The sequence below is a fragment of the Thunnus thynnus genome, chromosome 16 (genome assembly GCF_963924715.1).
Source record: "Thunnus thynnus chromosome 16, fThuThy2.1, whole genome shotgun sequence".
Lineage (NCBI taxonomy): Eukaryota > Metazoa > Chordata > Actinopteri > Scombriformes > Scombridae > Thunnus > Thunnus thynnus.
Window position 1 is genome coordinate 22,033,179 of NC_089532.1, and position 17,388 is coordinate 22,050,566.

General features: G+C 38.5%; 1 protein-coding gene across 1 annotated transcript in view; it reads left to right on the forward strand.

Moving 5' to 3' along the window:
- Window positions 1-14,475, forward strand: part of syt14a (synaptotagmin XIVa) — a 30,933-nt gene extending 16,458 nt beyond the window's left edge. Inside the window, exons 4-7 of the mRNA XM_067614184.1 lie at window positions 5,253-5,524; window positions 5,636-6,085; window positions 6,993-7,182; window positions 11,199-14,475. Coding sequence (XP_067470285.1) covers window positions 5,253-5,524; window positions 5,636-6,085; window positions 6,993-7,182; window positions 11,199-11,512 — 1,226 coding nt within the window. The 3' untranslated portion in view covers window positions 11,513-14,475. The remainder of the gene's footprint in view (window positions 1-5,252; window positions 5,525-5,635; window positions 6,086-6,992; window positions 7,183-11,198) is intronic.
- The last annotated feature ends 2,913 nt before the right edge of the window (window positions 14,476-17,388 follow it).

Below are 17,388 nucleotides of genomic sequence, written 5' to 3' on the forward strand. Positions count from 1 at the left end.
AGAAAAAAGTAAAGTGTAAAAACATACTGGAAAGCAACTTTTTGTCACAGTATATGTTTTTATTCTGCTTTTCTTTTTCTGTTAATCATCTTAAAAGTATGTGAGCTGTTCTGGTTCCTGGTTAATGGTGTAATTGCATTACATTACACATTGGTGTAATGTCAGGGTCTTAATATACAAATTTCTACATGTTGAACCTAATCTACGAGATTTTTTTTACAGTAAATTAAAGAGACCATTTTTTTCAGAGAAAGTCTGGGTAGATGAGCCCAGACACACATCTCCACTGACCTCCAAGCAGACAAGACTAAAGCTTTTCATTTACTGTATTTCAAAGAAACCACTCTCACCGTATTACACATGTTTGTTTTTTGGACAAAGCTATAGCTGACTTGTTGTCTGTAGCAGTAAGATTATGCGGTGAGTGTTTCTTGTGAGAGAGAGGCAAGGATCTGAGTCATGTGTGCCTGGCAGCAACAATTTGAAATTAGCTTGGTTTATTTATATGACAACATTTTAGCTATGAAAGGTCCTGTGTTCGTTTTAGTGTGATTCAAATACCCTTGAAGGTTTGAAGGATTATATAGAAAAATTCAAAGGTTTGAGGCTTTCTGTAAAATAAAAACAACAAGAAAAACCTATCCGTAAAAGGAAGTTAGAAGACATTTTGCCGTTTCTCAAAACATTTTTTTCGGATTATTGTTCATGTTATTTGTAATCCACAACACATCAATCCAGTCTGTAGCCAGGAAAGGAAAAGGAGTGAGAACTGTGTCCACCATGGCTGAAACTACTAGAGGTTCATTATTTCCCTCCTTGGGGTGAGGCTTTGATGGCAAGCAATCACAGATCACCAATGACATACACACCAGTCCTGACATTAGGGTCAGTGTTTCCCTCCAAAACAGAGAAATATTCCATATTTGGACATAGGTAGTTTTCATGATATAGTTGAAGGCCACTTTTATTAACCCTGAGTGCATTTCATTTCATTAATTTCAAACAAGCAATCGTAAAAGTTCTGAGGCGCCTGTTATTTCCTCTCAACTCCCACTGCTCCTTGTGTTTGTCTGAGAGTATGAACTAGCTTTATCCTCAGGACATATGTATTATACAAGAGGAGGATTGTGCAGAGGCTGCAGAATCAGGGAGGGTGGGTGTCCTGGTGGCTCCACACAGCCTCCCAAAATAGGAAGTAAGCATTAAGAATGAAATCTAAGGTTTGTCTGGACCAACTTTTTTTCTATTCTCTGAGTTTAGGAAGCTGTCAAGACCGCTTGATTAGGACATTGTTGTGCAGTGATTTGTCATGCTTTAACAATAATATTATGAGGTGCTTACCATTGTTATTGAATCTTGTTTTCATTATGACCTCATATGAAAAATGATAGGAAAGCTGACTTTCTCCTATTTCTGCTACCTCACCAGCTAACAATCAGTTCACTAACACCACAGATCTCACTTTATCACTTAATTGCACAGATTTAGATGAGAAAATTAATACAAGTAAATATGAAACTATAGCAAGGAGACAGTTAGCTTAGCTTAGCATAAAGGCTGGAAGCAGGGGTAACAGCTAGCATGGCTCTACACCTGGATAAGTCCTGCACGTAACTACCTGTAAGATCACATCGGTTTTAGATCAAACATGATTAGCGTGCTTGAGAGGTACTGGTGTGTGAATGTTTTTACGTTCGGACAGACCAGGCTAGCTGTTTCCTCCTGCTTTCACACTGTGTCTACACAGAAAAGCGTCAGCTGTGTTTTTTAGTTGTCTATCTTACACATATTTGACAGCATAGATACCCCTCTATTTTAACCAATGAAGCTGTCTACACAGACCATAACGGCTTCACACGACCTGAATCATATTTTTATGCTTCAAGTCCATCTTCCTCTGTTTCAAGCACTCAACACTGCACCGCATCTGCTTCCTGTGTAGAAATGGTGTCAGTCTAAGCTAAGTTTAAGCTTTTGCCATACCACTATGAGTGGTCATGTCATATTGTCACGTTTATATTATTGATGATGGAATTGATATATGTTAATTAGTGAGATTTAGGTAGGTATATTTTTTAAATTTGTATGGAGGCTAGCAGTTTCTCTCTGCTTCCAGTCTTTATGCTAAGCTAGGCTAACCACGTCCTGACCCAACTACAGTACATAACTAAAGCAAAGACATGATATAAACCTTCTTATCTTACTCTAGGAACTGTTCCTTTAAGAAATGAAGCTAGCTGATTAACAGGGGAACCTCGTGGCTGAGATCATTTTCAAGTGTGTGTTTGTGTTTTCCAGGTGCTTAGAGGCATACACAAAGAGCTGTTCCTGGTAAAACACCTCGTAAAAAGCTGCTTTCACAGGATGTATTCAAAGCCATGTACAGGTCTATAATAACATCTATCATATCTGTGCTCAGTTTTTCAGTAGTACTACGATGTATTAATTTCAATTACTGTAACTGTAACTATTTTGAATTTAACTCTGTCATTCATTTCTTTGAATAAACAAATAATATGTTACAAAGATTTATTAGACAATACTACATGAGCTGCTACTGGCCTTAAGCTGACAGTGGAAGGAGCCTGTGCTGCTTGCCGGGTGGAAGGTCAGCTGTGTTTTTCACTCCTCACAGTCATGATCAGGACAATAATGTGCCGCTCCTCTCATTTGTCTCCTAAGATATTTATACCTGAGTTTCACTGTCAAGATTCACAAAGCACAAACTGTTTCCCCGCTTACAGAGATACAAGAAGGCAAAACAAGGCGCCTGCTAGTGCAGAGGGGATGAAACTCTGTTAAGGAAGGGTTAGACGAGAGGAGGAATGGTAACCATCCCAATTAGTGGGCTGGAGAAAAGAGCAGTGCTTTTACACAGCAGCCTCCATCAAATCAACCGCCCCCGGCTCAGCAGGAAAAAAGCTGCTCAAAATGGATTTGCTCCTTTCATCAAGCCCTCCATGACACTTAGTTAAGACTCCTTTGCCTCCATCCTGCCACTGATATGTGCCACTTTGAGGCGGCATCTCGCTGACATTATTAAGAGTGAAAGTTTCAAGAACTTGGGAGAAAGCTGGAACAATAAGTTGGAGTGGATTACGTCATCACAGTGTTGGCTTTTTCCTTAAGTTAGCAGACAGCAAAAGAGGAGGATTTTTTTTCCCCAAGTTATTTTCGTCTTCATCTTTTGTTTTCTTTCTTTCTTTTTTTTTTGCAAGAGACGGGGTTTAAAGTACTCCTCGCCAGTGTCCCTATGGGAGTATTAGCATCGGCTGCTCAATTTTTGTGAATCCAAATTGGACAAGGGAGGCAGATTTGAGAATGCAGCTGACAACACTATTCAAGGTTCTTTATAAGTGCCACAGACACGCTCAGTACAGCCTTATTCTTTGCCTTCCAGGCAACTGAATCATTTAGAAAGGTGAGAGGCATGAAATCTGTGGCAGATTAAGAAGTATTCAGTTCAGTCCTTTAATGGTGCATATCTGATGTTTTATTTAGCTTATGCATTCAAAAGATTTCACTCGCAGAGAACATTATGCTCATGAGGATGGGCATAGTAAGTTTCATTTGTCAGAGTGAAAATAAAATGTGTGATAAATTGCATATAATAGGGTATTAGACAATCTTAAAGAATTACATGAACTATTCACATTTTACCAGAAAATAAGAACCAGAATCATTTTGGCATTAAGGTGCAGCTACTGATGACACATTTACTCTTTGAGTCTCAGTAAATGAAATATAGAATAACTTTATATAAAGCTAGGCAGAACTACATATGCATTAATGACTCTGAACCTTTGGTAATAAGTGCTTTACTGTCCGTAAGTTTAATCTTTGCTCTGTTTTATCCTTGTGTTAATTCTGTAAACTCATTACAACATGGGTAAACATTCTTTCTCCACCTTGTCTCCCATTATCTGGTGTTGTTGTTGATAATAGATTAAAATATTTCAGACTCAGTCTCCTCCAAAATGAAATCAATACTGATCAACATATGTGTAAAGTGAATGAGTAATGCTCTTCTCGACACCCTTAATGAAAACACAAGAGAGCTGCTTCTAACCACACTGCTGTACAAAAAAAAATCAAAGCTAAAATATTTGTTTGCTACTGCTTTTATAGTAGTTAAAAATTAGTCAGTTTTTAGATCTGCGCAATCTATTTTATCACTTTTTATGTTATTTTATTGACATTTTTTCTTTTTAGCCTCTACAGTATGTCTCTCCGTGAAAAACACTTTGAATTTTCCTGTGTATGAAACATGCTATACAAACTACTAGATGAATGCAAAGCCTAATGTATTTAGACCAGAACTTGCCAACTTCAGCATGGCAATCCATCCATGGTTGCTGGAAGTGGTGTGCTGAAGGGGCTGCTGGCCAGAGTGCAACATAACAGAAATATCATTTTGCCTTTTAAATCATCTGTGAAAAAAAAAGTTTTAATAATTTATCTGTTCTAATTTGAACAGATGGATAAACATGCTTATGGCATTCTACCTTAATATCCCGATCTGACTGTCACCTCACCTATAGTATAAGTGCAGGGGAGCTGTGGGACAATAACAGACATAATAGCCAGAGCCATAGCAGAGTAATGGTGCAGTAAATAACTGCATATTTCTTTACTTTAATTAGTCCAGAAAACAACCAAAATATTCACGGGAAAAAAGTACACTGTCATGCATGTACACATAATAATTTGTACTTGCACGTATAGAGGCCAATCCCCCACTGCTGAAAATATTTCCCCACATGCATGAATCTATCCACTAATTGTCAAAAAATCTCACTCTGTACCAAAAATGTCAAGCTGTTGGTGGCACTAAAGAAAAGGTAGGAGCACCAAAGTCAATACAGTTTATCGTCTGGGAAACATGATTGTATATACCTAATTTTTATACCAATCCATCAAGAGGGTAGTAAAATATTTAACACGTTATAATTTGTCACTGGTGGCACTAAATAAAAAGGTGATCAACAGATGTCATTAGGGTTATCCTCAAGGGACCTTGAATATCTGTACCAAATTTTATGCCAATCCGTCATACAGTTGTCAAGATATTCCTCTCTGTCAGATCTACCAGCCAACACTGTCATCCCTGGACCCCTGCATTGCTAAGAACAGAAAGCAGCTTCTCATGACTTTTCTGCATGGTTCAAATAAAAATGTAGACATAATATGCTATTGATAATATAAATATATATAGTGTTTCTTGATATCTTTTCTGTCTTCCTTCCAACCAGCCAACTGCATCCAGAGGATGAGACGAACACCGCCACTGGATGAGCTTCAACCGCCGCCCTATCAGGATGAGAATGGCTCTCCACGGATGTCCTGCACACTGTCAGACCTCGGTGACGCCAAGTGTGACCTATCACATACTAGCGGCAGTCCTCACCTTTCCTTTGGCAAATGCCCCAGTGAGGGCAGTGACGGCCATGAGACAGAGAGTTACCTCAACAAGGGGTACGAAGAGGATGTGCCCAGCGACAGCACCGCTGTCCTCAGCCCAGAGGTAAATACCACTGCTAACAGAGAGAGATACAAGGTATGACTGAAAATGTGTAGTGAGGTTATTTAGTGAGTAATGAGATGATTACTGAATGTCTCATTGGTCTATCTTTAGGACATGTCAGCCCGTGGATCTGCAGCACTGCTCCCTAAAGGTTATGAACCAGATCCAGTTGCAAAATACGGCACTCTGGATGTGGTGTTCGACTATGACTCAGAGGAGCAGCAGCTGGCGATGACCATCATGGCAGTAACAGACCTTCCCGCTGTAAAACGCACTGGCAACATCTCCTGGCAGGTCCACCTGGTACTGCTGCCCACCAAGAAACAGAGGGCGAAGACGGGAATCCAGAGAGGCCCCTGCCCCATCTTCACGGAGACCTTCCGCTTTAGCCATGTGGAGTCAGAGATGATCAGCAACTATGCTATCCGATTCCGCCTTTACAGCATGCGAAGGATGAAGAAGGAGAAGGTGCTCGGGGAAAAGGTGTTCTACCTCACCAAGCTCAACCTTCAGGGCAAAATGTCTGTGCCGGTCATATTAGACCCATGCTGTGCACTCCCGGTAAGCAGGATCAAAGCAGGTGTTGGCTTTCAAGCTCTCTCTCTCAACACCTCACTAATTACTCCCCTGCATTGATTGATCTTTTATGTGATTGGATAACATTTTCAGAATGAGGTTATATTTCGCAGCTTGAGAGAATATAAATATCTTGTTTTGTTTGCTTTGTTGGTTTTATGTGCCCGAGGAATAGGTGGTGGTGCCTGCATTTTACATCAGAGAAGAAAACAACAATCAATTCAGTTGCGGTGGTTTGTTTTTCTTTTGCGAGCATTTAAAACGTTACAGCAATTTAAATACATTTCAAAGATTACAAAGAGGAAAAGCAGCTGAAAAAAGCAGCTGGTATCTGAAACCACAAGGGTCCATTAACATATTCTCCAAGGATTTTGTCATATATTAGTTTGCTTGCCTTTTATTGTTTCTCAAAACAATATTTTATGAATTCTGAGGCAAAAAAGAACATATGCTGTTGAAAAAATCAGTACACATTGCCAGGGAAATAAATCCCTGTCAGGTTGTAATGTTGACTTATTTAATCATGCAGGGATCCAAACTTCCAACACACAAAGATTTTTTTTCTTCTTCTTTCTCCACGCCAATTGAGCAATTCCTAAACCCCTCTCCCAAATAGCAATTGTTCAATCATGGCATAAGCAGCCATAATTAGGCCGAACATAACTAAGTAGTGTCATCAGAATTATAATGCATTTGTACTCTGAGTTTTGCAAATGCTATGGATAGTTTGTCGGTACTGACTGCTAGTGTTAGGAACTAATAAACATAAATTTAACACATACATTTCACATGATTAATCCTTGATATTACATAACAGAACAGAAAACCGAGACAGGGGTGCACTGACAATACATCCCAGTGTACAATTTTCATGGTGTGCTAACATTTCCAGGGTGGTGAATCCCAGGTCAGCCTCTCAGATATGACATGCAGTGAAAGCGCCTCATCATTCCAGTCAGTCAGTCAGACTTCCACACCAGAGATCCTCGTGGGCCTGGTGTACAACGCCACAACAGGACGTCTCTCTGTGGAGATCATCAAAGGCATCCATTTCAAAAACCTGGCTGCCAACAAGCCACCCAGTAAGTACTCTAAAACGTTTCGTTGTAGTCATTGCTGAAAGACCAGTGAAGGGTGTGATAAAAATTGTGTGCACTCTTTGAGATACTAGACAAGAAAAGGGCAAGTTGAGCGTGTGCATAGTGTTTTGTCTTTAGTATTCCTTACACCAGATCCATTGTGTGATAATAATAATAATGATAATGCAGCTTTAATCTGTTCCGATTGTAAATGTTACTCTGAAATATGACCAATTTGTTTTTCTCAATCACAGTTGCAACTAACAGAGGGATAGAATTGGAAATTTACACATTTTTCTTGCTTTACAGATTAGCAAACCATACCAAACCACCAACTTGTTTTTCTTTTTTTGTAGTAGCATGGAGCCATTAGTCAGTTTTATGTCTATATAATTAAATTGTAAGTGTGCTACTTATTCATCCACCTTTATAATGAGTAGAAATTGCAAATTTTACTGTACTTGTAAATATGTGGGCTAACTGACATGAAAGACCTCTGTCATTTATTAAATATTAAACATGCTACATGTGTTGTTTTGTTCAAATACAACTGAGCCAGACAGAAGCTATACAGTCAATTTCAGCTCCACTACCTGCTTTTTAGTTTTCCTCTGGTTTGATCCCTGGTTGCCCTAATTTCCCCATCAGCCTTCCCAGTCAGTTTCCAGGGATCCAAGCAGCAAGTTCAAACAGAAACTGCCTCTTGTTGAACTTTGTGTAATGTTGTTGGCCTCCTGACCCTGTTTTTCTTTCCTCGCATCTTCTGTTATGTCTGCACCTGAAATTCTCTCACCCTACTACCTTTTTGACATCTTGGTCCGTTGTTTTTCTTACTGCTGTCCAACCCTTGTTGTCAGATGGGCTGTTCTGTTGTCTAAAACACTTGATAGGTGGACAGGTTTATATTATCAGAGGTGAGTCTCTGTCCCTGCCACAAAGTGAGGTGCTATCACTGTTGGATCCTGGATGTTTTCATATTAACTTCATGGATGCAGTTTATCAGACACAAACACTGGTCATCTTCTGTAATTTATATTAATTAACTTTAACATTAACATATTTATTCATCTGGTTTCCATGATGAATATAACATTTTTCACTAGAAATACAGTACCAGTCAAAAGTTTTGACACACTTTTTCATAATGGGAAGGTGTGTCAAAACCTTTGACCAGTATTGTAGATGAAAAAAGAAGAAGAATGTAACAACCATGAAATGTTCAAGTACATTGTTTCTGACTGTACTGTCAGGCGCTGTCTTTGCTAACCCTGATTTGTTTATTTGATTTTGGGAAGTCTGCTTATATCTGTGTGCTAAATACTGTATGAAGCCACTGCCAGCATCCGGTTAGCTTAGCTTAGCATAAAGACTGGAAACAGGGACACAGCATGCTTGGAGTCTCTGTTGACTAACTGGCAACCTCAGTAACTCTGAGTAAAACTTCAACTTGACATTTGAACAGATATTACGTAGCTATAGTGGTGTGTTGGTAAACACATTTTGTGACCTTCAGACAGAGTCAAGTTAGCTGTGTTCCCATGTTTCCAGTCTTAATCCTAAACTAAGCTAGCAGTGGTTGGCTGTAGCTTCATATTTATTAGACAGATACAAGAGTGGTATTGCATTTTGTCTAACTCTCAGCAAGAAAGTGGATAAGCATGATTCCCAAAATATCGAAGTTTGCATTAACTAATATTTGGTGTAAAGTCAAAATTGTTTTAAAAAGCAGTGATAGGAGCTATAGCAATGACTATGCATCTTCATTTTTCACTGTTACTCCTTTACACACATTAAAAATAACACTCATCCATGAAGATGACTGCTTGTTGTCAACCTTGTTCCTCCATTTCTGAACGTGTATCTTTTGCATGTAGCCCTGTTACCACGCTCCACTACCTGTTTTGTGTGTCTCTCTCGTGCTTGTGCCCGTGATGCCTGAAAGTCTTTCATGTTTTCACTCAGAAGCAACACTTTTCATGCTAACTCAATCCGGTTTGCTTGGTGGCTGATGGCCAGCTAGAAGGCAATGTTGTGCGTCATTGACTGCTGGCTTAAACAGTACACTTTGGCATGCCTTGGGTGTAATTTTACATTTTTCAGCTCTGCTTACAGCACATGAAACAGAAACAGGACTTCTGTGTTAGAGTAGAGCATAAATATTCATGTGAAAGACACACTGCACTGCCCTCCCATTAATTGCCGTGTTCCTTGTATCCATGAATGTCTGTAACAAATGACACGCTGCCAGATTATTGATATTGTTTGCACTTTCCTGAATAGCATATCCACACTGTATAGTCTTCAATTTACATTTAGCCAATAGTCACATCTGGTAACACTGAAAAAAATCTTTGTGCAAAATCCTTATGAAGGCCTTGATTGACTTTGTGCGTCTTACAACGTGGAGAGAGTGCAGTCAAAAGATGCAGAGCAATTTCAAAGCCCCTTTTCTACCATTTCAAAACAGTACCAAGCCTACGAGTCAAGTTAATCATCAGTCGCAGCCCCTGTCATTCAGCAACAATACCAAAGAGCCATGCATCACTGCTACTGACCACTTAAGACATCCACAGCTCTACAGAGCCCATTCAGCAGCAGTCAAAAAAGAAATCAAGGCTATTTTTTTCACTGTGCTTTTATGTCAAAGAGAGCAACTGAATGTGTGATTCAAGGCGGTGAGCTAGGCGTTGGAAGGCAGCTGGCACTCGACAGTATGAAAGCCTCAGCAATTCATTCCTTCTACTGCCTCTTAAACAGGAACATAATACACAGCATTATTATGGAGTATGGTTGTAGACGAGGGGCGAAACCCTCTCAAAGACCCATTGTGATTGCCAGTCTTGCCTCGTTTACTTTCAGCTGGATTTGTGGCTTCAGTTTATGTCATGATTTCTGCATGGAAATGAAGAGTGAATACGAAAACGGTGAATGCTGAATCGCTTGATAATGGCAGTGTTTTTCCTTTTCCCATTTTCTCTTTGGGGTTAAATGAATAAGATTTATTGGGAATTATTTTTGTGGAATATGCGCTTGATTTAGGAAGAAATAGAGGGGGAATCAGCTGGGAAATAAAAGGTGAGAGATGTCACCCAGACTAAGAGTGTACGGATCTACATTAGACCTAAATTCTTGAATATTGCTCATATGAAACAAGTGTAAAGATAATGTTTTCTGTGTGATTTTAAGGATCATGAACCAGATTTTTTTTCATTCTTCATATGAAAGGTTAATCTGTGGTTTGACATCCTGTTCTATACTCACTGACATAGTTACAGTCATAGTTTTTGAACATTATCATGTCTTTATATGCATTTGTTTGGTTGCAGCAGGCATGCATCTCCTCCAGAATATGTGCTGCACGTTTTGGACAGAGCACGTTTTGGGACACTGCCCTGGGCTCCAAATGTCTGCACATGTCTTGTCCTGACACTGACATTATGTCAAAGTCAGAGAAAATAATAGCAGGCCCTCAAGGTATTTCATGATGAGGAACATTAATTCCAGCTACATCATCTGTTTCCGAGGAGGCTCCTCATCCTCTAAGCACAGGCAGACGTATTGCTAACTTTTTCTACTCCATTTTTATCTTCAACATTATCCCCTACAGGTTAGACATAGTTGCATAGCAACAAGACTGAATTAACACTCCTTGCACCCTTTGAGTTCTTGTTCTGTTATCAGGAACACTCACAGCTGCGCTTTGTGTTTGATCAGGAGAAAACCGCATCCTATACGGTCGTAATCACATACATCAACTGCAGTGACATTATTAGGAACAAATGCTTTGTGCAGAAAATGTGTCATACTTTGCTGCAGACAACTGCAGCAGGTAGTGATGTTTTAATTCAGAGTATAAACTGAGAGACATAAGGATTTTGCACAAATGATCCATTGCTCAAGTCAGGTGCTTTAATTCTTCATTACTAGATAACACCATAAATGGTTTAGCATTGTTAACCAAGCATGTAAAAATGTCATTTCCCCTCTAATTGTCTGCTAATTGTCTGTTTCTTGTTTAGATACATATGTTAAGCTGACCTTACTGAACTCCATGGGCCACGAAATGTCCAAGTGTAAGACATCTATCTGTCGAGGCCAGCCCAACCCAACCTACAAAGAGACGTTTGTTTTCCAGGTAGCTCTTTTCCAGCTATCAGACGTCACGCTCATCCTCTCCGTTTACAACAAGCGCAGCATGAAGCGTAAGGAGATGATTGGCTGGATTTCTCTCGGCCTCAACAGTTCTGGAGAGGAGGAGCTCACCCACTGGACTCAGATGAAAGAGTCTAAAGGACAGCAGGTTTGCCACTGGCACAGTCTGTTGGAGTCTTAACAGCGACAGAACAGGATGTGAAGAATATGCGTGAGGACAACTGCACAGGGCAGTTTGTCATCCCAGTTGGGTAGGAAATTGATAAGGTCCACTGGGATAGATGTCCAGGGAACCAGGGTCAGTGGTGACGAAGGCAAAGACAGGAACAGACAACCACATATGTCACTCAGAGATGTTCATCTTGGCATAGCATAAACATCTTCATGGCATTGTCTTTAAAATCACTGACAGCCATTGATCAGTCATGTCATTTTTTCATGGATTGTCTTAATGTAATGACCTAAAAGCGTCTGTAGATATCACTCATTTTATCTGCTGAACTGGGTGAGCTTGAACCTCTCCCAGGAAGCAGGTTTACTGAGTTATGTGGATGATTCATTTGACTCATGAGTAAATTATTGTCTGACACACCTCCACACCTCCAGCTCAAACTGATGTCTACCTTACTCCTACCAAAAAGGTTTCAAAAAGCAACTCTCGCAAGTCCCCGGACACATGGCACTTATCTTGTTTTTTTGCCTTTGCAGAACAAGTTTGAATTAGCTGCAATGTATTAAAGGTTGACAGAGACCATGCATGACCATTGCTCACATCAGTAAAATGTTATTTTCTACTTTCTACCACCGAAACTTTCCAATTTCCTTTTTTCATAAATTACGAGAAAACCAAACCAAACCATTTTTTTCTGCTAGCTAGCTAATTGTTGCAACTTCATTGTTTTTACAACAGAAAACAAGACTGCACCAGTGTCATGCTCTCCTTAAGTAAACTTGACTGTTTTTAAAAATTTTGACAACAGCCAACATCACTGTCCTTTTCATGTGTTTGAATTTCTGTCCAGACTTCTGTTGTTTAAGCTAGAGGTGTGGCTACACAAGGCTATCACTGCTCATGCTAGATACCCTGTTAATCACAATCTAATTATTGTTGTCAAGCTAGAAACACAAAACATATCCCTTTCCTGTGTCTCATAAGCAAGATACAGTTCAGGCTACATGTTGCAGATTATTACTTAAAAACCAACACTTTTTAGGACATGCTTTGCTAAAGCTTTGCCACATCCCAATGTGTCTAACTCATTATCTGTTGCATTCAACCATGTGGAGATATGTTGGAGTTTATTTTGAGGACCTAGAGGGAAAAGGCCAATTTGGATGAGCCTTGAAGAGAAACCATAAAGAATTAATTTGGAGAGTTGAGTTGAAATTGTGACATTTTCATGAATCCCTCAGTCGACACTGCCAACACATCTCAGCATCGTTTGAGCCTCAACTTTAGTCAATAAAACAACAACGAAATAATTTCAGAGACATGTTTTCAAGCCAAATAACTGACAGAGGAACTGTCATGGTTGATGTCGAGATGAAGTTCAGTAGTGATCTCTGAGAACATTGTCAGATATTTTTGGAAAACACTAGTTGGTGGAAAGGTTGACAGACAGATGTGTTATATATAGAAATGTGTAGTAGTTACTGTGGTGGTTTTGTGATCTTACGTTTCCACCCATGATTGAAAAGTCACACAGAATGTCAAAGGAATATTCAAAGACACTTTTTTATTGGTATCTCTCAAGTAAAAAAAAACAAACCTCTGTAACACATTACAGCAGTAAGGCTAACAGGCGAGAAGAAAAAATACCTGTTACTCTCTGAATTGTCCCACCTTTTTACCTGTTCTGGTGCTATATAAGTGCTGTTGCTGCACACACAGAATCCCTCGCCTTATGGTTTAGTCAGTTCATACATTTCTGTAAGTGGATCAAAAACAGACACACCCTCAGAGCACACAGACCTGCATCCATAATTAGACAAGCACACATAGTACAGCACCACTTAACCTCACTGAAGGGAATTCAAACTTTGAGGAACAAAATGTTTTCACAGGAGCCACTATATGTATTGACAAAGTTGCATAATGTCTTCGGGCACATGGGTTGTACTTTTAGCTGTGGCCACTCTCTCACTTTATTTAATTTACAGACAACAGAAAATACATATACTCTTTACTGTGCCTGTGGTTGTGGTGAAAGCTAGCTTAGTGCAGTGTTAACCAAGTGGAAGTGTGTGTGTGTGTGTGTGTGTGTGGTTGAGAACATGTATGTGTGTGTTGACTGGAGAGGTACAGTAAAGGGGGCGTCGGGGGGCTGTGATATAGGTAGTTGTTGCATTTTCTTGCTGGGTGTGACAATTGCTTAATTTAATTACTGGTGTTTAGAAAAAAATAACCCACTTCTTGATTGTCTGCCGTATACTTTATATACTGTATATCTAATATCTATTTTTGTATCAATAACAGGGAAGAAGTTGTGTCAAGAATCAAATATTAACCACCTTGAGAGTTATACTATTCTGGATTGCTACTTATTTATTCCATTATTTTATTTTATGTTGTATAGGAGAAAGTATAACACAGTTATGTCATATAGCTCCAATCCTCTTTACATTCCCTTCTCTAAAAGCAGAAAGGGATGTGATGGAGACGAGCAGAGCTCATCTCATCTCATACCAATCTGTCAAGACTTGTAGCTTTGATGCTTTCTAACAGTGTGAAACAGAAGCACAGCCTTTACAGCACAACAGAGAAACACACCATGTGAAAGATGGCTTTGCAGTAAAATCATTGATACATGTAGAGATATGCTAATTTGCATCCAGAACAGCCAGCGAAAAGTAAAAATCCACTCTTTATTTGCTCCAGCAACAATTGGTGTTGCTTTTTTTCCCTCCTTCCGTATTTGATTTCACTCTAGTAAAATAATAATCATGTCTCCCATTTGACAACCTGCAAAAAGGGTGTTTTTGTTGAATCAACAGGAGGTGTGCAGGAATATAAATATCTTCAAAGTGTGATCTATTGTCAGTGGGTGTCTGATGGCAGCCATGCTCCACATTCAAGACTTTATGATCAGTGAAAAAGTTGGTTTCTCTGCTTCTTGAATTTCTCCCTGGATGGCGAATGGTGAACACTGCTGACAAAAATGCTCTTCACCAACTTTTCACTGAAAATAAACTGATTTTTTTTTTTTTTTTTCCAAAATATACACTCACTCTTTCCTTACAGCACCACAGATCCTATGATTAGTGTGATTAATGTGACACTTATTTTTTGAAGGTTAAAACCAGGTTTTTCTACCAGCTATGGAAGCAAAAAAAGGCCATAAGAATTGTTATCTTAGAGGCAACTGAATACCATCTAAAATTCAGTCACTACTTAATACTCATTATTAAACATTTAAATATCACAGAATTATATTATTATTATTATTATTATTATTATTATTTATTTATTTATTTATTTATTTATTTATTTATAGCTTTATATTGTTTTATTGTGAATTCCTCTTTTTGAAATTTTCAGAAGATAATCAAAAATCAAAAACAAATTGTGTCTGAAATCTTCAAAAATGCTATACTCAAGTTGCTCAAGGATCAGTCAGACATCTGTCCTGTCAGGTTACGTAGAAGTTCAGATGAGAAAAACCACAGACACTTAAATTTTCTGTTTAAATTTGTGTAACTGAAAAATGTCCTGCTGGTCCATTACCTTATGGACATTATAAAGAGGGGCATTAAAACCACATAAATTCAGATGGTTGACAGTAAAATATTTTCATGCTACATTTAAGTATTCTGTGGTGATTAATTTCACGACTACATATTAAGCTTCTTATAAAATTCTAATTATTATGGCTTTTCTTTGCTTCCATACCAAACAACACAGAGGTCTGGTAGAACAAATCTCTAACTCTTTGTATGTTTTGCCAATCTTTCACAAGATGTTTCCTACTTATAAGGTTTTTAAACAATATATTTATGCTTTGCAGTATTGTTTTCATTTTCTTGAGACATTTTGAAGAATCTTCTGGTTTTTATTGTTGATTGTTTTTTCCTTTTAGTTTAGAAACAACCTATGCCACAGACGGCATCGGTGCCTTACTGTTTTTCACTCAACAACCTTGTGTCACAGTGTCTTAATGTACTTGTAAATGTACTTTTTCCTCTGTACTTCAGGCTGAGATTGATTTGTAAAATGTCTTATGAATTGATTTATGATAGAGATCATTTCTATGTGATGATATTGTTTAAAAAAGAGCAAAAAGGAAAAAAAAGCTTGTGTTGGAGCAGTTTTTACTGGACCTCATTACGCTGTTGTGTTTGTGACATTTACCCTAAAGCAGCTACTGTCGATATTAACAAGCATCTTCTTTGTACTCTGTGTCTGCAGGCGAAGGAGGTTGCTCAGCTTTCACAGTGTTTAGCCTTTTCACACTGAGGGGTTTGGGCTTTTGTGATTAGATTTGCAGTTTAGCCTTAATACAGAATATTTGGTTTACCCGCATCTCCACCATTCAACCAACAGGTGGAGCAAGTATTGCATTTTACTGCTTGTTTGGCAATTTGGCAAATTTGAACTTAAGAATTGTAAACTTTTAACTTTCTTAGTGAAATTCAAAACTACCATAATTCATGTGAATTCATATGAGTGCTATTTGTCTCTAAAAGCAAAGAAGATAGGCAGCTGTTGAAAGTGAAGAAATATATTGGAGAGTAAATGTTTTTGCAGAATAGTGGGATACCTGGGAGATGATGAAAATGGCATTAGTTCACTTGTAGGTGCTGAAATGGAAAATACAAAAAGATGTGATGTAATCAGGTGGATATGTCAAAGTGTGACATCTGTTATACCTTCCTTATTTAAGTCCAAATTACATCTTGTTGTTTGTTGTCTTTTAAAAAAAACCCTCAAAAAAGCATGTTAGGGAGCACTTAGGAGCAGAGTTTCCTCTAAGCTGATCATTTGGTGGGCTACATTTGATCACACTGACAGATAATAACTTTCAAGCCATCAGTTTTTGTTCCATTCTGCGGGGACTTTTCTGTGGCGTAGGGCTGACTGAATTCTTGACGCCCCTGCTTTGTGTGATCTTGGAACCAACCTAAATCTTTCAGAGCTAGTTTTAGCTATTGCAAAAAGGAGAAAAAAAGGTAAAGAGAGAGAAAACAAGATCAGAGATATATGGTTTTTACAATTAGGCTAAGTGAGTTCTCCAGCACATTCCACAGCTGAACACAGAACAAAACGCTTAGGGGAAGAAATGCTGGAAAATAAGATTCAGTGGCTGCTGCTGAATCAAAGGGGAAATGCATAACAGATGAGAGGGGCTTGCTCCCTCCCCTCTCTTTGTCGGTCACATCCCTGCAGAGCAGATCTCCAACACACAACCCGTCTAAAAAAAGTGTTAGAATGCCTTCAGGTGATGTCGGGAAATATGACAATTACGAATTTGGTGCATATAAATGACCCAGACAAAGTGATAATGATGTGACATGCAGGAGAGTATAAAGGGAATGGGAGATGAACACGAGATGAATATATTGATAAGCAAATACGCTGTAAAACTGGTGATGTAGCTGTGGCTATGATGATGGATTGATGTCTGAGTGACAATTATTAGTCCAACAAACAGCCTACAAAAATGTATTAACTAATATTGATTTAAAAAATGATAATAATTAGAGTTGATACAATTAGTCTATTAATTAATTGACTGAGGAAACAAGGAGCAATTGCTCATTAATCAGTTAATCAAGAAAATATTTGGCAAATTAAATGATCACCTTTAAAAACATCAGTTGCAGTCTTAATTTTGATCAAATCTAATCGATTGATTAATCATTTAATACATTTTTCAAGCAAAGATGCCAAAAGTTCAAATGTCAGGATTTGTTGCTTTGTCTTATATGATAGTGAATTAAATATCATTGGATTTTACATCGTTGGTTGGACAAAACAAGCAATCTGAAGACGTCACATTAGGCTCTGAAAATAGTAATGGGCATTTTTCACTATTGTCTAACATTTCGTAGACCAAATGA